Below are 20,684 nucleotides of genomic sequence, written 5' to 3' on the forward strand. Positions count from 1 at the left end.
AATACCGAGTTATTAAAGTGAAAATGTTGTATCATTCAGAAAGGTATATTCAGTGCAACCGAATTCCATAGAGACTTGAATATAAGAGTTGAAAACTTTATAGTTCTAGTTTGCTCCTTTAACTCCTATTTCCATTCCATATTTACTACAGAATATTACCCTAACCTAATTTTTTTCATCTTTGAAGGTTTTTTGATTACCTTATCGTACTTCACTATCACAAAAATACATATTAAAATTTAAAAATTTATATTTTATGGCCATAAGACTTTAGTACTAAAAGTTTTAAGTTATTCTTACATTAGTGATCAAAATAACAAGCGTTACAAAATTTATGAAAGTATAACATAAAAGCTAAAATGTTATTCATAAAAAGGATTTTTTTCACTTTGGCTGAGATATCTGAGAATGAATATCACACATTGCTAGAATGAGACAGGATTTTCAGTAACAGTTCTTTTTTTTTAATAGATTCAAGGATTAGGAAGCCTTGCTCATATTAATAGACAGATGGGAGTAGGAGTTCTGTGGTTTTTTTAGTATCTAGCAATGTCATTCAGTTCTTTGACCTTTTCTTGACTATATGTCAAAAATCAGATGGTAATATATTATCCATCAAAAATAATTTTTTATGATCCATAAATTGACAACTCAATAGGACTTCCTTCAGTGTTATTGGAAACAACATTGGAAAACTCTAGGTTGCAGGAGGTCTTGTTACCTTCCCTTGGAGTCATGGGCATCTGGGTCTCTGGGAAATGGAGTGGAGAAGCTTTGCCAGGGATCTCACCTTCGGTTTCTGTAGCTGTGTCCTCTCACTCAGATATACCTTGCAATATTGAGAAGGGGTTGGGAAAACTGAAATATTTTCCCTGAAGCACACCTTGCCAGTATAATCTTTTTTCATGAAATGCTTTTTATCTTACCATGCACTTTAAATGTTCTCCCCCAAAACCTCAGATTCTTCGCATTCCCTTGATGCAGAATGTCTGCCGCGTGACCTCAGAACCAGACGCATCCCGGGTCAGCTCATGATGTTATTTTGGGGTTCAGATAAACACGTTGGTATATGTCACTGTGACAACTGTCCCATTCTTGAATTCTAAATATAAGCCAGATACATCTCTAGATAAGATTTGGAGCTTTGCCCAAACTGGTACATTATAAATACTGACTTAAGAGACAGGAGGCAGAAGCAGCAAAGTAGTTAAACAAAATTTGTCATCTCTACCGCCTCACTCTATAATGATCTGAAATCAGAATATCCCAACAGGGGAGAAGTGACTGGAAGAGCTTCTGATGTCAGGTCTTTGCCTTAACGAAAACAGGGAAGTCGGGGAGCCATCCTGCAGACCAACAGAGCCTTGATTTAAGAGGCTTCCTTGTACCGGTACTGTATTTCTAAACCTCCCTTCACTCGGTGCCCTGAAGGTTTTTACACATCAGAGCAAGAGTGCTATACTAGAATTCAGGATGGTGTAAGGGGTGTCTCCCCCACACCCCAGGTAAAAGAAGGGCGATTTTAAAAGAAGACGTGGGAAAAGAGCAACAGTGTGACGTCCGACTTTGGTGTGTTCTTGGCCTGTCAGTTCTTAGGCAGGAGTGCGTGTGGAGGGTGAGCACCTGCAGATCAGTTCCCCTAAAGCATCCATCGCTGGCCACAGTCACCCTGCGTGACTACAGTGTGGAGACCACGGACCTGGTCCAAGCTTCCAGCCAGCGCCTTAGTCGTCCTGCCACATTCCCACCTAGCGGTTGTCCATCGAGAGGACTCACACGGCCTCCCAACTCTGAAAAAATTCAGCTACGAGACAGGAAGAAAAGGAAAGTAATATCTGTTTATCTTTTCCCTCAAAGCTTTTCTTGTCTTTTTCTCCCTGTTTTGACCACTGGTTGCACCCAGTTGCCCACAGTGTGGTTCATTCAGTTCACATGCAGACACCCCTTTCCTGGGCATAGTTCCTTTGTTTCTGGCTGTTGTGTTCTCTGGGGCTGGTCTGTGAGAGCCAAGGAACAGTGGTGTAACCAACAGCAAAAGGCGTCAGAGCAGCAGGCTTGTTCAGACTGCTCGACCAGAGTGGTCCCCGAGGGCTGACTTGCAAGGTCTTGGTGTGACTGCTTTGGGCATGATCAGTGTGTTCAGATGGCAAGAACCTCTCATGTGATGGTAAACTAATAGATGATAGACGTCTTGTGGAGAGGGAAGGGACTGAGTAGCCCAAGGTGGGAAAGAGACCTATGGCCCTCCAAGGCCCTTACATGTAAGAAGGGTAAAGTTTTACATCTTTGGGGCTGTCGTGGAGGGAGGATCCAGTGCCAAGCTGGTGTCACAGAAGGCACATCCAAGGCACAGAGCCAAGGCTGCTGCCAGCGCCTGCCCGTCAGTGACGAGCCTAGAAGCCCACTTAGTGCTTGGGTCGCACACCTGTGTGAAGACCCTGCCCACCGGCAGACTTAGCTGAAGACCTAAGCTGAGCTGCTCTCTGTAACCCAGGTCTTAAATATTTGCACAGTTGGGCGTTACGGTGCTCGGTGTTAGACACATAAGTTATCTTCCACTTCAGTTGGGATCAGACTTGGCCTTGTTGGTTTGTATAGTGCGTAAGTGACAAAGCAGCCTTCTCCCTTCTTATTCTTGTCCGTTGGTCGGCTGATGAGCAACTGCAATTAAGAGTTTCTTCAGTTTCATCATTAGTTGCTATTAATTTGTATGGCTACATGTAAACTTTGCTTTTAGCTGGGTCACAAGGTAGGATTGCCTGGCATAAATATTTAATTTTTCCAGCTGACTAAAGCTCTCAGTGATAAAAGTATTCCAGCTCATGTTTCTTCCTGAAACTTGACCTTCATAATATGCACTGTTGCTTTTCCTATTATTGGAATGTATGCAGTACTAATTAGTTGTGTACAGTATCTAACAAATCCAATACCCAACCTCATTGTATTGTAAGTAAAAACAGGGTCTGTGTGAATTTCCAAGAGGGAATGAAATATAGTTTGTATCACCGAGTTTTTTCATTACGTATCCAGGGAACTGTAGATTTTAACAATTAAAATATCAATAGTTGTACAGACTAATAAAGGCAAAAAATTGCAAGTCCACTGCTGTATTTTAAATAGCATGTTAGACTCTTCTGTGCAGTCAAGGTGGTTTTTATGGCCATCTGTGTTCCCTCAGGCCTTATTCTGTCCCTTCCACTCTGTGTCTATTACCTGGGCCACAAATGTGCCTTTTCATTTCCTTGAACGCTTACATTCTGAGTTACTAAAAGAAGCAGGAAGGTGTTTACATTATTCTGGATTATAAAATTGAATTTAAAGACCCTTTCAGAATTTGGGGAGCTTTTCAAATGATTAAAAAATAGTCCGCCCATTGAATGGGTGATAAAACCATGTCCTCTGTACCTTGGTTTCCAGAGTTGACAAACCACTATTTCATTGACTTGCTGACTCACATGAAGTCTAGCCAACTGGCGGTGAGCAGCCAGCGGCTAGTAGACAACGTGACTGTCCCATTCTTGCTCGCATATTTTCTCAGGGAGATTATGTGAGGGTATGGCGACGTATACAGTGTCGCTATAGAGATGAAAGATTAAGTCCCTAGGCCTGGATTCCCATCTGAGCCGCTGTAATGACAGAAGCGCCAAACGCCTTGTCACCCCCCCCCCCGGCATGTCTCTTATTCCCTCAGTGAGTGTATAATAGTCTAGTATTTTTTAGGGAAAAAAGCTCAGAATCAAACTTAGGTAAAGTTCTTCATTCCTTTAACGGATAAATCCTTTAAATCCCTTTAAAATAAATCTCACCCTGCTGTTGTGCGTGACAAAGCGAAATGTAGAAAACGAGAGCAGAGCCAGAAATGGCATCATTTACGTCACATACTGTCACGGGCCAGGGCTCATGTCGCCACCCTGGTGAACCCCTGTCATCTTGGCGATTGGACGGGACAGTCAGCCAGCAGCGAGGGCCTCAGCAGCGGGGAGTACGCGATGGCTTCTGACTGGGGCTCCGGGGGGAACAGGTGTCCTTCCCTCACTTCTTCACCTTTTAAGGTTGGAACTCAAGCCACCCTGCCATCTGAGTGGCTTCTCTGCAGCTCGCTGCCCAGGCGACAGGATGAGGTATCCCAGCCTTCAAAGCCGCCATGCCTCTACATGGCCTTGGAGGACTTGGCAATCTTGAATGTACTGTTAATAGTAATGATCATAGCTAACATTTATTGCTCACTTAACGTATGCCTGACACTGTTCTGAGTGATTTGTATGAACTAATTAATCCTGACAGGCCCTGTGAGGTACATAATTAAGCCCCCATTGGGCGGAGAGGTGAGGGACTCAGTGATGCAAGCATCAGGTGGCAAGGGGCGTGTGCTCTCAGAGCCCATTCTTTTATTTTTCAAGTGTGGTAAAGCACAGAACACAGTATTTACCATTTTAACCATTTGTAAGCGTGCAGTTCAGTGGCGTTTGTACATTCACATTATGCTGCCGTTACCACCCATGTAACTCTTTTCATCTCGTGGAACTGACATACTGTACCCCTTAAACAACAACTTCCCACCTCCCTACCCCCCAGCCCTGGCAGCCACCGTTGTGCCTTCTGTTCCCAAGGCATTCCTTTAACCACAATACTCTACTGTCTCTGGAACCCAGGACTGGACTAACCTGGGTATATTTTGTTGTTCTCTTTCTCCATCGTGCTTTTGTCTGTTTTATGATGAGCATAACATCAGCCTGTATGTCGTAAGGCGGTCCACCTTCTGCGGTGCAAGGTTGTCAGCTTCCCCATCCCTTCCTTTTGCCAGGCTGAAAGTGTTAGATTACCTGGACTACCAACTCCTGGAGTCAACCACTGTTAACTTTTTGGTGCTACTACCTTCTAATATTTGTCTATAAAACATGTATTTTACAAAATTAAACTACTTTTGAACATGTTGCTTTGTAACCTACTTTTAACCTCATTTTGCTTTGTGAATATGTGCATCATTAAACAAGAGGGTTCTGACTTCAGGGAGTTTGTATTCCAGTGAAAGAGTCAGGAGAGTCTAGTGCACTGTGATAAATGCCCAAATAGGAGTAGACTCGGGGGCAGTGGAAACATACAGGAGCACATAGGGCAGGGGTGCCTGCAATGTGCTCTGCTCTCTCTGCGGTGATGAGGATGCAGGCGGAGTATAAGATATTATCCCTCACCTCAGGAATTGTATTACTGTGTAGTTAGCAAGATAAGCTGGTTAGTACCCCTGACATAGCAGCAGGCTGTATAATCTGTGATCAGATGCTACATTGTGCGATACAGATTCTGGTGCTCCAGGAGCTGGAAGAGGCGAGAAATCAATGAGTACTGGAATAGTCGAGGAGGAGAGACTTGAACTCTCCTGAAATCCTAGCGGGGAGGAGATACAAGAGTTAACTGAAGAGAGTAGGGCATTCCAGGTCAGAATTGGCTATAATAAGACTTTTAATCCAGTGTCTAAAACAGTGCCTGGCACCTAGTAGGTGCTAAATAAAAATTTTTTTAAAAGCTATTTTGAAACAGTTTTATTTCTGTATGCATATTCTGTACAGCCAAGTTGCTTTAGAGAGACAATCTTGGTGGATTTTTTTTTTGAGCTATAATTGACAAATATTTAAATTCTACATCAAGATGATTGGATATATGTATACATTGTGAGGATTCCCCCCATCAAGTTAATTAACACATCCAGCACCTCACATATGTATCCTTTCTTGGTGAGAACATTCAAGTTCTACTCGCTTAGCAAATTTCATTTATACAAAACAGTGTTATCAATTGTAGTCATGTCACCATGTTATACAGTAGATCCTCAGACCTTATTCATCTTATAACTGAAAGTGTATACCCTGTTACCAACTTCTCCCTATTTTCCCCACCCTGAAGCCCCTGGCAACGACTTTCTACTGTGTTTTTATTGGTTCAACTTTTTTTTTTTAAGGTTCGCATATGTGTGATACCATACCATGCAGTGTTTGTCTGTCTGGTTTATTTCACTTAGCATAAGGCCCTCCAGGTTCATCCATGTTGTCACAAATGGCCTTCTTTTGTAAGGGTGATACCGTGTGTGTGTGTGTGTGTGTGTGTGTGTATATGTATTTGTGTGTGAGTGTATATATATACACACATAGATATATGCATGCACACACACACACCCACATTTTCTTGATCCATTCATCCATTGACGGACACTTAGATTGTTTCCATTGTATATTCTCAGCTCCTTTAGCAAAAATTAATTGACCATAAATGCATGGATTTATTTCTGGGCTCTCTATTCTATTCCATTCATCTGCCTGTCTATTTCTATGCCAATTCTGTACTGTTTTGATTACTATATCTTTGTAATACAGTTTGAAATCTGGGAGCATGATACCTCCTGCTTTGTTCTTCTTTCTCAAGATTGCATTGGCTATTCACGGTCTTTTATGGTTCCATACAAATTTCAGGATTGTTTTTTTCTATATCTGTGAAAAATGCCATTGGAATTTTGATAAGGATTGCATTGAATCTTTAGATCACTTTGGGTAGTTTGGACATTTTAACAACTTTTGTAATCCATGAGTGCAGAATATCTGTCTATTTGTGTTTTCTGCAGTTTCTTTCATTAATGTCTTACAGTTTTCAGTATATAGCTCTTTCACCTCCTTGGTTAATTTTATTCCTAACTGTTTTATTCTTTTGGATGATATTGGAAATGGGATTGTTTTCTTAATTTTTCTTTCTGATAGTTTGTTGTTGGTGAATTGAAACACAACTGATGTTTGTATGTTGATTTTGTACCATGCACCTTTACTGAATTCATGTATTAGTTCTAATTGTGTTTTGGTGGAGTCTTTAGGGTTTTCTACATATAATATCATGGCATCTGCAAATAGAGATAATCTTACTTCTTCCTTCTTGATTTGGACGCCTTTTATTTCTTTTTCTTGCATGATTACGCTGGCTAGAACTTCAGTACTGTGTTGAATAAATGTGGTGAGAGTGGGCATCCTTGTCTTATTTTTGATCTTATAGGAAGAGTGTTCAGCTTTTCACCACTGAGTATGATGTTAGCTGTGGGCTTGTCATATATGGCCTTTATTATGTTGAGGTATGCTTCCTCTATGCCCACTTTGTTGAGAGTTATTATCATGAAAGGATGTTGAATTTTGTCAAATGCTTTTTCTGCATCTATTGAGATTATCCATTGTTTTATTAATGTCATATATCACATTTATTGATTGGCTTGTATTGAACAATCCTGCTTACCTGGAATAAAACCCACTTGATCATGGTGTATGACCCTTTAAATGTATTGTTGAGTTCAGTTTGCTAATATTTTCTTGACTTTTGCATCTGTGTTCATCAGGGATATTGGCCTACAATTTTGTTTTCTTTGTCTGGTTTTGTCTTTGGTTTTGGTGTCAGTATAATGCTGACGTTGTAAAATGAGTTTGGAAGTGTTCCCTCTTCTTCTGTTTCTTTGAATAGTTTGAGAAGGATCCGTATTCATGCTTCTTTAAATGTCTGGCAGAATTCACCAGTAAAGACATCTGGTCTTGGATTTTTGTTTGTTGGCAGGTGTTTGATTACTGCTTCAGTTTCCTTACTAGGGATTGATCAGTTCAGATTTTCTATTTCTTCATGATTCAGTTTTGGTTGGTTGCATGTTTCTAGGAATTTATCCATTTCTTCTAGATTGTCCAATTTGTTAGCATATATTTGTTCACAGCATTCTCATGATCCTCTGTGCATCAGTTGTAGTATCTTCTCTGTCATTTATAATTATACTTATTTGAGTCCTCTCTTTTTCTTGGTGAGTATAGTTAAAGATTTGTCTATTTTACCTTTTTTTTTTTTGTGGTACACGGGCCTCTCACTGTTGTGGCCTCTCCTGTTGTGGAGCACAAGCTCTGGACGCGCAGGCTCAGTGGCCATGGCTCACGGGCCTAGTCGCTCCGCGGCATGTGGGATCTTCCCGGACCAGGGCATGAACCCATGTCCCCTGCATCGGCAGGCAGACTCTCAACCACTGTGCCACCAGGGAAGCCCTCTTTTTTTTTAAAAAAAAAAACAGCTCTTAGTTGCATTTATCTTTCTAGTCTCTGTTTCATTTCTTTCCACTCTGATCTTTGTTACCCTTCCTTTACTAATTTTGGACTTCTTCTAGTTCCTTGAGGTGTAAAGTTAGGCTGTTTGAGATCTTGTTTCTTAGTGTGTTTATTGCCATGAACTTCTTTCTTAGAGCTGTTTTTGCTGCATCCTGTAAGTTTTGTATGTTGTATTTCCATTTTCATTTGTCTCAAGATATTTTTTGATTTCTTCTTTGACCTATTGGTTGTTTAGTAGCATGTTTACTTCTCGCGTATTTGTGAATTTCCCAGTTTTCTTTTTGTAATTTATTTCTAATTTTATACCATTGTGGTTAGAAAAGATGTTTGATATGATTTCACTATTTTTAAATTTATTGTCTTGTTTTGTGGCCTAATATATAGTCTGTCCTGGAGAGCGTTCCATATACACTTGAGAAGAATTGTGTATTCCTTTATTGCATGGAATGTTCTGTATATGTCTCTTAGGTCTGTTGGTCTAACATGTTGTTTAAACCCATTGTTTCCTTACTAAGATTTTCTGTCTGGATGATCTATCCCTTGTTGAAAGTAGAGAATTGAAATCCCTTGCTTTTCTTGTATTGCTCTCTATTTCTCTTTTAAGATCTGTTAATATTTGCTTTTAGGTGTCCCTATTTGGGATGCATAAATACTTATAATTGTTATATTGTCTTGATGAATTGACCCCTTTACATTATATAATGACCTTCTTTGTGTCTTATTACATTCTTTGGCTTAAAATCTGTTTTGTCTAATACAAGTATAACTACCCCTGCTTTCTTTTTGTTTCCATTTTCATGGAATGTCTTTTTCTATCCTCTCACTTTCTATATGTATGTGTCCTTAGAGCTGCAGTGAATTTCTTGTAGTCAGCATAGCTGGGTCTTGGTGTTTTCTGTTTTTTGTTTAACCCATTCAGCCACTATGTGTCTTTTGGTTGGGTAATTTAGTTCATTTGCATTCAAAGTAATTACTGATAGATGTGGTTTCACTATGGCTCTTCTGTTCATTGTTTTCTGTTTTGTAATTCCTTTGTTCCTTTCCTCTTCCTTTCTTCCTTTGTGAATTTGATGATTTTCTGTAGTTGGTATGCCTAAATTCCTTTATCTTTTGTGTATCTACTATAGGTTTTTTGCTTTGTAGTTACCATGAGGTTTATGTAAAACATCTTATAGTTATAACAGTCTGTTTTAAGCTGATTACAAATTAACTTCAAACACATACAAAAGCTCTACATTTGTACACTCCCTGCCATTTTATGTTTTTGGTGTCACAGTTTACATCTTTTTACATTGTGTATCCATTAACAAATTATCATAGTTATAGTTACTTTTAATACTTATGTCTTTTAATCTTCGTTCTAGAGTTATACATGAACTACCCAGCACCATTACAACATTTGACTATTCTTGAATTAAATAGTTGTGTAAAGAAAATGACCATGATTGAATGAACAGATTGGAAGTAGTGCCCCTCCCTTTGATGTTAAAAGAAAATCTGACTTCCCAGAAGCATTGGTAGGAGTACAAATTGATAAAGGGTTGAAGGGTTGAAGGCATTCAGCTTGGTAGTAACTGTAAAAATTTTCAGTGAGCACACACCTTTGACCCAGAAATCCCACTTACAGAAATTTACTTTAAAACCATATTTGTTCATGTTCTAAAGGATAAGATTAAATAGTTTATGGTATATCTATAGATAGACTTTTTAAAAAAACTTAACAAATACATATAGCATTTACTAATGTGCCCAGAACTGGTCTAAGTGTTTTGCAAATATTAGTCTTATAACAGTGCTTTGTAGTAGATTATGTTATATACACTTATATTAGTGCCATGTTATTGATAAGGAAACTGGCAGAGTTTAACTTGGCCAGAGTCACACATCTAGTAAATGAGAAAGCCTGAAGTGGAACTCAGTCTGATTCTGACATCTTACCACTGCGCAGTGCAGCGATTACAAAGAACTTGATGGACTCGGTGTTGTAATGTACGTGTATGTAAGACCTCCGAACACAGGAACAGCATAAAAAGGCAAGTGATGAGCCAATACATAGAGCAGATCCCATGCATTAAAAGAATCTGATAAGATATATGTGTGTACATACACGTGTGTGTAAACACCCAGCATTGTATCCCAAACTGTTGGAGGTGCTTTGCCTCTGAGGGGAGGAGCATTTTCATGTCTTTACTTCCATGACTGAGAATTACATATTCTTCTATTAGTTTTTGTGTTGTTTTTTTTTAAGAAAAAACTCATGAAGACATTATTAAGTAGAAGAAAGAGAGTCTAAGATATCTCAATTAAGAAAAGCCTTGGCAGTCCCAGCTTTCTGGACTTGGCCCCAGCAGTGAATTTTTGCACTTAACTGAGATCTCGGGGTGTATATAGTAAAGCCTTCTTTTCTTCATCTCCTTATGCATTCCCGTTCTCCTTTGTCTTCCCAGTGAGGCAGCAGTAAACCTACCATTTCATTACATTGAGCTGCTACACGTCTGTCTGCGTTCTGCAGTATTGTATGCTAATGAGTGAGCTTTTATTTTATGCGTTCCGATAGTAGTTTTGTGAAGGTTACTTTATTTTTAATTGTGCATATCTGTAAGAATGTGGATGTTTAGAGGGGGAAAGTCAGAGCCAAGACAGGTGGCATTCAAGCTCGATGGCACCTTGCGATGGTTCACGGGGTCATGACTTTAGTCAGCGGGCTTCATGAAAGATGTGATTCTCACGGGAAAGGTAAATAATAGTAGGTGGAAGGTTGGAAAGATCATCAGACTATTCCAGAGAAAACCAAGATAAGTTTGTTCCCTAGTGAATTTGTTAAAGATCTCATGGTGCGACTGTTTGCTGGCAGGATATGGTAAGCAGAGTTAAAAGGTTGCAATTCAGGTCAGAGGACCCCTACCCAATCATTAAATTATTTTTGGAAGTCTACTGTGATTGTGTCATTCTAGCAGATAGAATTTAAAACCTATCCTGTGAAATACACAATAGCCTTCTAGTACCCCAGTTCACAATGTGTAATGGATCAGTGTTCTCAGAAAACCTCAATGTTGTCAGGCAGTAACAGTCCGGGGCTTCCCTGGTGGCGCAGTGGTTGAGAGTCCGCCTGCCGATGCAGGGGACATGGGTTCGTGCCCCGGTCCGGGAAGATCCCACATGCCGCGGAGCGGCTGGGCCCGTGAGCCATGGCCGCTGGGCCTGCGCGTCCGGAGCCTGTGCTCCGCAACGGGAGAGGCCACAACAGTGAGAAGTCGGCGTACCGCAAAAAAAACAAAAAACAGTCTGAAATTCCTTTGAAAAATTGTCCACAAAAATGGTATATGTGGTTGCTCCTTAGCCCACTATGAAGATTTTTGGTCTTTGTGTCCCCATGACCTTGATATGCCATTTCCTAATTCTGATCTGAGGCAGACTTATTAATAGTCATCATCTCACTGCTCACCAGTAGATTGCAAGCTCCTCGAAGCCAAGGAGAATGTTTGGGTAGGCTTTGTATTTCCTTCAAGGCCTAGAACAATATACTCCACATGGTTAGATGCTCTGGGAAGATTATGAAATTGAACTGACACTAATTAAATGTGCTGTTCTCTGTGACTTCCTTTCCAGGAACGTGTTATGTAGAGACAGCAGCGTGTAAGTTTGCTGTGTATGTTAGGCATCACGGTTTCCATTTTTTTTGTTAAATAGGAACTCTCCAAGATCACCATGCCAGTCATATTTAACGAGCCTTTGAGCTTCCTGCAGCGACTCACTGAATATATGGAGCATACGTACCTCATCCACAAGGCCAGTTCATTTGCTGATCCTGTGGAAAGGATGCAGGTATGTGTCAAGCAAGCACTGGGAAAGGTCTAAGTCTTAGGAAGTCTTCTCTGCCACCTTCTCCCCTCCCCCCGCCCCAAACACATATGCACAGAATTCATGTTAAGTCCAGTGTGAGGCTAGCAAACGTTATCATTACATAGTCAGCATGTTTGGAGAGTCGTCTGTGTTCCTTCCCCGCCACCCTCTAGTCAGAGTGCCACCGTAGTGGAAAGACCAACGAGAATTGCAAGAGAAGCAGAACGTGGTCCAAAACCAAACCTGGATGTTGGTGAGCTGTTTCTGAGTCTTTGTTTTAGAAGGTAGCATCGTGTTAGGGTAAAAATATTCAACCATTCTTTCAGACTTTCTCAGTGTTTCCAAGAAGGAATAGATACATACATACACAGATAAATATGTGTATTTATGCTTATGTGTGTATATAAATATACACATACTACTATAGGTTAAAACAAAGGACAACAAGGAATTGCACTTTTTTGTTTTCCTCTGAAGAGAAGGCATTCATGTGATGTATATGGATTGACTAGACACAGGGAGAGTATAGTAGATACATTCTTTTTCTTCCAACAAAGCAATAGCATTCTAAATGGAGTCATTCTGTCTTTTCATTTATATAAATCAGCTTTTCCCAACCTCATTGGACTTGATACCAATTTGTTTAGTTTTTTCGCCCCATCCTAAAAGTGATGTACTTTTTAGAAATTTTAAAGGAATTAAGAGTAATTTAGGATTTGAGAGTTTTTTAAAAGTCCTTGAGAGAATTTGTAGCATAGTTGGGATGATCTTTAGGAAGTCTCAGAGTAATTTTCATTCTGAATATCCACATTTGCTTATTAGTTTGCTTATTAAGCCGTGTTAAAAATACAAAGTAATTAAACTCCTCAAAATCATTTTGTAAATTACTGTTTTCAGCAGAATTTCAGTTCCTGAAAGAATGAGGAGGCAGCAAGGCTATTTTTAACTTCTCCTAATGCTCTGTCCCACAGTGTGTAGCTGCATTTGCTGTATCTGCTGTTGCTTCTCAGTGGGAACGCACTGGAAAGCCTTTCAACCCACTTCTGGGAGAGACTTATGAATTAGTTCGGTAAGATCTTTCACACTATTGCAGGTGGATAGTTGAATCTCCATGATTTACATAGCTCTTCAAATGAAAATGTATATTTTTTGAGCATTTACCAACATTTTGTATGACTGAAGAAAGTTAACAATTTTGTTTGTGTCTATGATATTTATTTTAGAAATTATGCCAAAAATATGAAAACATACATAAAATGAACCATTACAAGGATTTCAGTATTCCTGATCTCATGGGATTAGTTATCATCCTTTCTCCTTATGTAGACCATAAAGCATGATAGGGGTTTTTTGGGTTTTTTGTTTCTTTAAAAAATTAATTAATTAATTAATTAATTAATTTTTGGCTGCATTGAGTCCTTGTTGCTGAGCACAGGCTTTCTCTAGTTGGGACGAGGAGGGGCTACTCTTCCTTGTGGTGCGCGGGCTTCTCATTGGGGTGGCTTGTCTTTGTTGCAGAGCACGGGCTCTAGGCGCGCAGGCTTCAGTAGTTGTGGCTTGCGGGCTCTAGAGCGCAGGCTCAGTAGTTGTGGCGTACGGGCTTAGTTGCTCCATGGCATGTGGGATCTTCCCGGACCAGGGCTCGAACCCGTGTCCCCTGCTTTGGCAGGTGGATTCTTAACCACTGTGCCACCAGGGAAGCCCCGGCAGGTGAATTCTTAACTACTGCGCCACCAGGGAAGTCTCTGGGTTTTTTTTAATAAGCATATAAAATATATTAGCATAAACTTACACTGTTGGCATACGGCAATGAATGTATCTAGAGCTGCATTTCCTGCTGTAGCTTGCTTCTTTACACACAGTTAGGGAATTCATTTGGCTTTAGTTTTTCTCAATCTTTCTCTTCCCTCCACAAATTTTGATCTCATTTATTCCCTAGATGTTTGTAAAGGAGATACATTAGATTCTTCAATCTTAATATAAATGGAATGATAAGTTTTAAATTTCATGAAAATCACCCAAATTCATGTGGGTGTTCTTTATTTTAATGTGTTTAAGTAGCTAGGTTTATAATAACATTGATTTTAGTTGTTTGGGTTGCATATGTGCAATTGCTCATGTGTTGTCCTTCCATCAGGATTATAACAAAGGATTGTTTACTTCGTCAAATCTATTTCCTTAATACTTTAACATTGCTTTTTCACGGAAATGACAGTAATGTATACGTTCTGTGATAACAGTTTATTATATAACACTACCTTTTTTTGTTTGTTTTTTAAATCTTAAGAGATGACCTTGGTTTCAGACTCATCTCTGAGCAGGTCAGCCATCACCCACCCATTAGTGCATTTCATGCTGAAGGATTAAACAATGATTTCATCTTTCATGGCTCAATCTATCCCAAACTGAAGTTCTGGGGGAAGAGCGTAGAAGCAGAACCCAAAGGAACCATCACGTTGGAGCTCCTTGAGTGAGTCAGAATCACGCCTTTAACTCTTTTCATGTGTACCTACTCATTAGTATATACACTTGCACACAGACTTGACCTTGTTGTTCAAAAGGTGGAGACAAACTGCTTTTCTGAAGTGTAAATTTTCTGCCATCATGTAAAAGAATTTGAGAAACATGGCCATAGCCATTGTTAATCAGCCTAGGTATGTGTAAAAAGTTTAACTTGATGTTTGACTGTGGTGTTTGTTTGGATCTATTTTAAGATAAAACGGAGTTAATCACTGCATGACAGTTCTTATGAGACAAGCTTTCTATATATCATGGTAATAATATTTTGGTTAACCATCTTTTAAAGTGAATTCACTTTGAGAAATATTGAAATAACAATCACATTGGTACATCTTAGACATTAGGTTAAGTTGAAAGTTCTCTTCTTTTGCAATAGAAAAAAGATTGCCATGAAATACCTTTCCATTTATTTGTGTCATCTTCAGTTTCTTTCATTACTGTCTTGTTGTTTTCAATATACAGGTCTTTCACCTCCATGTTTAAATTTATTTCTAGGTATTTTATTCTTTTTGATGCAGTTGTAAATGGAATTAATTCTGTGCTCATGGATTGAAAAAATTAATACTGTTAAAATGTCCATACTATCCAAAGCGATGTACAGATTCAGTGCAATCTCTATCAAAATTCCAATGACGTTTGTCACACAAATAGACAATCCTGCAATTTTTATGGAATCACAAAAGACCCCAAATAGCCAAAGCAGTCTTGAGAAAGAAGAACAAAGCTGGAGGCATCATGCTCCCTGATTTCAAACTATATTACAAAGCTATAGTAATTAAAATATATGGTATTGGCATAAAAACAGACACATAGATCAATGGAACAGAATAGAGAGCCCAGAAATAAGTCGATGCAAATAGGGTCAGTTAATTTACGACAGAGGAGGCAAGAATATACAACAGAAGAAGGACAGTCTCTTCAATAAATGGTTTTGGGAAAATTGGACAGGCACATACAAAAGAATGAAACTGGACCCCTCTCTCATACCATACACAAAAATTAACTCAGAATGGATTACAAACTTGAACATATGACTGAAAACTATAAAACTCCTAGAAGAAAACATAGGTGGTAGGCTCCTTAACATAGGTCTTGGCAATGATTTTTTGACTCTGACACCAAAAAGAACAAAAGCAAATATAAACAAGTGGGACTACATCATACTAAAAAGCTTCTGCACAGTAAAGGAAACCATCAACAAAACGAAAAGGCAGCCTACTGAATAGGAGAAAATATTTGCAAATCATGTATCTGATAATGGGCTAACATCCAAAATATATGAAGAATGCATACCACTCAATAGCAAGAAAAAAAAATCCAATTAAAAAGTAGGCAGAAGATCTGAATAGACATTTTTCAAAGAAGACATACAGATAGTCAACAGGTAAATGAAAAGATGCTCTACATCATTAACCATCAAGGAAATGCAAATCAAACACAATGAGGTATCACCTCCCACTTGTGAGAAAGGCTAGTATCAAAAAGACTAGAAATAAATGTTGGTGAGGATGTGGAGGAAAGGGAACCCTTGTGCACTGTTGGTGGATGTAAATTGGTGCAGCCGCTATGGAAAACAGTTTGGAGGTTCCTCAAAAAATTCAAAGTAGAGCTACTGTGATCCAGCAATTCCACTTTTGAGTATTTATCTAAAGAAAACAAAAACACTAACTCAAAAAGATATCTGCACCCCCATGTCATTGCAGCATTATTATACATATTATACATATTCCATACAACAGCCAAGATATGGAAACAACTCAAGTGTCCATCGTTGGATGAATGGACAAAGAAATTGTGGCATACACACACACACACACACACACACACACACACACAAATATTACTCAGCCATAAAAAAGAATGAAATTTTGCCACTTGCAACAACATGGATGGACCTCAAGGCCATTATGCTAAGCGAAATAAGTCAGAGAAAGTCTAGTACTCTACGATCTCCTTGTGTGAGAGAGAAAGATAAAAGAAAAAACAATAAACGGACTCTAATCCCAAGGTGACTCAGGTATTGAAATCTGTATCAAAGACTTCAAAGCAGCTATTATAACTATGCTCCATGACATAAAGATGAACTCTTAAAATGAATAGAAAGACATTGGAGCAAAGAAATGAAAGTATTTCTGGAAATTTTAGTACTGAAAAATTACAGTAACAAAAATAATAACTGGATAGGCTCGATAGCAGGATGACGATAATAAAATATGTTCTCGATCCACATGCTGAAAACTATAAAACACTGATGACAGTTATCAAAGACTATGAGTAATGGAGAGTCATACTATGTCTCACCATACTTGGAATCCTTAATATAATTCAGATGTTAGTTTTCCCATAATTGATCTATAAGCAATCTATGTTAACACAATCTAAATTTAAAAGTCCCAGGATGATTTTTGATACATAAAGAGAAGTTGATCCTAAAGTTTATATGGAAGGGCAAATGAAACACTACAGCCAAAACAGTTTTGAAAAGGAAGAACAGAATTGATGGACTCCCACTTCCTAATTTTAAGACTTAACAGTAAAGCTGTTGTAATCAAGACAATGTTGTATTGACAAAAGGATAGACACATACATCAAGGGAACAGAGAACAGAATCCAAAAACTGACCCACAGAAACATGGTCAATTGATTTTTGACAAAGGTAAAAACCCAATTAAGTGAAGAAGGATAGTCCTCTCCACAAATGGTGTGGGAACAGTTGGAAGTACGTATGTTAAAAAAAATGAACCTCAACTTACATCTCACAGCTTAAACAAAAATGAACTCAAAACAGACCATAGGCTAAAATCTAATATACAATTATGAGCTTTTGGAAGAAAACAGGAGAAAACCTTTATGACCTTGGATTAGGCAATGACATCTTATGGGTATAATACCAAGGCACAGTCTAGAAAAGACAAAATTGATAAATTAGGTTTTATCAAAATGAAAAACTCTTGCTCAGTGACAAACACTCTTCAGAGAATGGAGAGGAGCCATAGATAGATAAACATTATTTGCAAATCATTTATCAACAAAGGACTTGTATCTAGAATGTGTAAAGAATTCTTAAAACAATAAGAAAACAAACAACCCAATAAGAAATTGGGCAAAAGATGTGAACAGACACTTCACCAAAGAGATATATGGATGACAAATGAGCACACAAAAACATGCTCAACAGCATTAGTCATTAAAGAAATACATAATCATAGTGGGATACCACTACACACCTATTAGAATGTCCAAAATCAAAATAATTTTTAGAACTGACAGTACCAAGTGTTGGCAAGAGCAACCAGAAATCTCATATATTGCTGGGGGGAATCTAAAATGGCAGAGCCACTCTGGAGAACAGAGTTAACCCTATGTTAACCAGATAACATAGGGTTACAGAGTTAATCCTATGTTAACCAGATGACTCAGCAGTCCACTCCTAGGTGTTTACTCTGGAGAAATAAAGACTTAACATTTTCACAAAGACCTGTGCCCAAATGTTTATAGTACTATTAATTGTAATCACCAAGCAACCCAGCATGCTTCAGTAAGTAAATGGTTAAACTGTGATACATCCATACAGTAGAATACTACTCAGAAATACGAGAGAGCAAATTATTGATAAGTAGAATTTAAAATGGATTATACAAATGAAGGAACTAATTTTGAAAGGTTACATGGTGTATTATCCCACCTATATGACATTCTGGAGAAGGCAAAACTATTGCAATGGAGAACAAATGAGTTGTTTAGGGACTATGGTTGGGGGAGGGTTTGACCATAGGGGGCAGCATGAGCGAATTTGTGGATGGTGTGATGGAATTGTTCTATATTGTGATTATAGTTGTAGTTACAAAGATCTACACATGCACTAAAATTCACAGAACTAGATACACCAAGAAAAGTGAATTTTACTGTTTGTAAATTAAAAGATAAATTTAGACATAAATGTACGAAGATGTAAAACAAATGTTTTGAAAAGCAAAGGATGTGTAAAATTGGAGCTTATTCACATACACAAGTTTTTCCCTTTGGTGAACTAGAAAGTACTAAATAGACTGTTTTCTACTTCTAATTTAATTTTGTTTATTATGTTTTCACCAAACTTTTGAATGCTTAAGATGATTATGTACATAGTTTAATTTGGAGTTTGGTAGAAAGATAGGATTTTTTTCTTAAGCTTTTGTATCCTTTTAAGAAACAATAAGAGGAGTCAGATGATACCTATTTTACTGTGATTAACACCAGCAGAGTTTTTACGGTCTTAGAGTTTGGTCATCTCCAGCAGTCTGATGTGTTATCCTGAGTAATAGCATTTGAGGCAAATGCACTTTTCAAACAGAGTAACACTTCTCACTGATTTTTCTGGGCTTTGGTTTTCTTTTTGCTCTCCAGACACAATGAAGCATATACGTGGACAAATCCTACCTGCTGTGTACATAACATCATTGTGGGGAAGCTCTGGATTGAGCAGTACGGCAACGTGGAGATCACAAACCACAAGTGAGATGCTTCGTCCTCCTCCCCTGTCCCTTCAGTGGTCATCAGAGGGTGCCAGTAGTCTTTTTACAAACGTTCTAGTACAGCCTGATGATGATTTAAGAACCAGGCAGTATAGCTCTGGAGTAAATGAAGCCCATCTATTTAATGAACAGATTTTATGTTAAAGTTTCTGATTAGGGGAGACTGGGGAACTCAGAGCTTCTGCAGCCTTGGGGAATGTTCATTCCCGCCTCCTTCAGCTCATTTTGCTGATCCTGATTAGTTTGCATTGTTCACGTGGGGATGGGTGGCAGGAGAAACACGAAAGTTGAAAAGAGTTGGGTTCAAATCCTACTCTGTGACCTTAGGCCAGTGTCCTAGTTGGCTCGGGCTGTTGTAACAGAGCACCACGGGCCGAGTGGCTTCAACAGCAGACGTTTATTTCTCATGGTTCTGGAGGCTGGGAAGTCCCGGGTCAGGATGCTGGCAGATTTAATGCTAGGTGAAGGCCCTCTTCCTGGTTTGAAGTTGGGCATTTTCTCACGTCGTTGTATGGCAGAGGGAACGATCGTCTCCCCGTATCTCTTCTTGGAAGAACACTGATCCCATTCATGAGGGTTCCACCCTTATGACCTAATTACCCCTAAATACCCTCGCGTGGGCGACTAGGGCTTCACTACATGAATTTGGTGGGCAAACATTCATTCCATAACAGCAAGTCCCTTATTTTTTATTAACTTTGCTTTACATTTTCTCCGTGGTGGGTCCAGTACTGATTATGGGTTAATTATGATGCTCTCTGTGTGGAGCCTGGCATGCGTTAGGAAGTCAGTAAGCAGCAGCTGCTACGAGAAAGGTTTTCACAGTCACTGTTCTCTCCAGCGGCTTCTGTGTTGAACGGTAACCTGAGCTCACTATCTCCTTTACAGGACTGCGGACAAATGTGTGTTGAATTTTAAGCCATGCGGCCTTTTTGGTAAGGAGTTACACAAAGTTGAAGGCTACATTCAAGATAAAAGGTAAAGTTTCCATTTTAAATGCTGACTGGTATAGGTGTCGTTCACTAAATAAAGTGTTATTAAAATCTGCCATTATCTAGGAAACAAGCATTTCAGTAAATTGAAAAACTCTTTCTTCTGCAAGGAAATATTTATTTCTTTAAAGAATCTGATTTGTAAGCATCTTTGTAGTAATATTCAGTTACAGCAAAACGCTGGTTTAATTGCTGGCTAAACATCGGTTTCTCTTGACAGCAAAAAGAAGCTCTGTGCCCTCTATGGGAAGTGGACAGAATGTTTGTACAGTGTTGACCCTGCCACATTTGATGCTTACAAAAAAAATGATAAGAAAAACACTGAAGAGAAGAAGAACAGCAAACAGGTGAACGTCCCGGAAGGCGGCATCGGAGGAATCACGGGACTCTTTAAATTTGTACTAATCCTTTTGGAGGTGGCCTGTTAGCGGGTCACAGTGTGACCTCTTATGCTTGGTGCTAATGCATGTAATCTTTCTCCTTGAACCTTCTTAATGAACCAGTTATCCGCCTTGGTAGCGAATGTTTGACATAATCTCCCGTGGAGTACGGGTGTGCGCCATGCAGTTATACACGCGGCATAGAACTCAACGTTGCTTTGGAAAGTTGGAGTTTATCTTAGTGAGACCAGTGTCCTTGTCCTCCTTTCTGTTTATGTGCATTAGCAGTTGAGATCATTTGAATATTTGAAATTTCACCCAGAATGA

The 20,684-nt window shown here is 39.0% G+C and overlaps 1 protein-coding gene across 6 annotated transcripts in view; it reads left to right on the forward strand.

Annotated features, from left to right (window-relative positions):
- The window catches only part of OSBPL1A (oxysterol binding protein like 1A), a 213,516-nt gene that overhangs the window by 182,627 nt on the left and 10,205 nt on the right, over positions 1-20,684 (forward strand). For all 6 annotated transcript variants that reach the window (XM_033435290.2, XM_004273743.3, XM_049697555.1 and 3 more), the window contains 6 exons: positions 11,799-11,933; positions 12,923-13,020; positions 14,239-14,421; positions 18,858-18,965; positions 19,874-19,963; positions 20,198-20,324. In XM_033435290.2, the coding sequence (XP_033291181.1) occupies positions 11,799-11,933; positions 12,923-13,020; positions 14,239-14,421; positions 18,858-18,965; positions 19,874-19,963; positions 20,198-20,324 (741 nt within the window). The remainder of the gene's footprint in view (positions 1-11,798; positions 11,934-12,922; positions 13,021-14,238; positions 14,422-18,857; positions 18,966-19,873; positions 19,964-20,197; positions 20,325-20,684) is intronic.

This window comes from Orcinus orca, chromosome 15 (genome assembly GCF_937001465.1).
Source record: "Orcinus orca chromosome 15, mOrcOrc1.1, whole genome shotgun sequence".
Taxonomy (NCBI): domain Eukaryota; kingdom Metazoa; phylum Chordata; class Mammalia; order Artiodactyla; family Delphinidae; genus Orcinus; species Orcinus orca.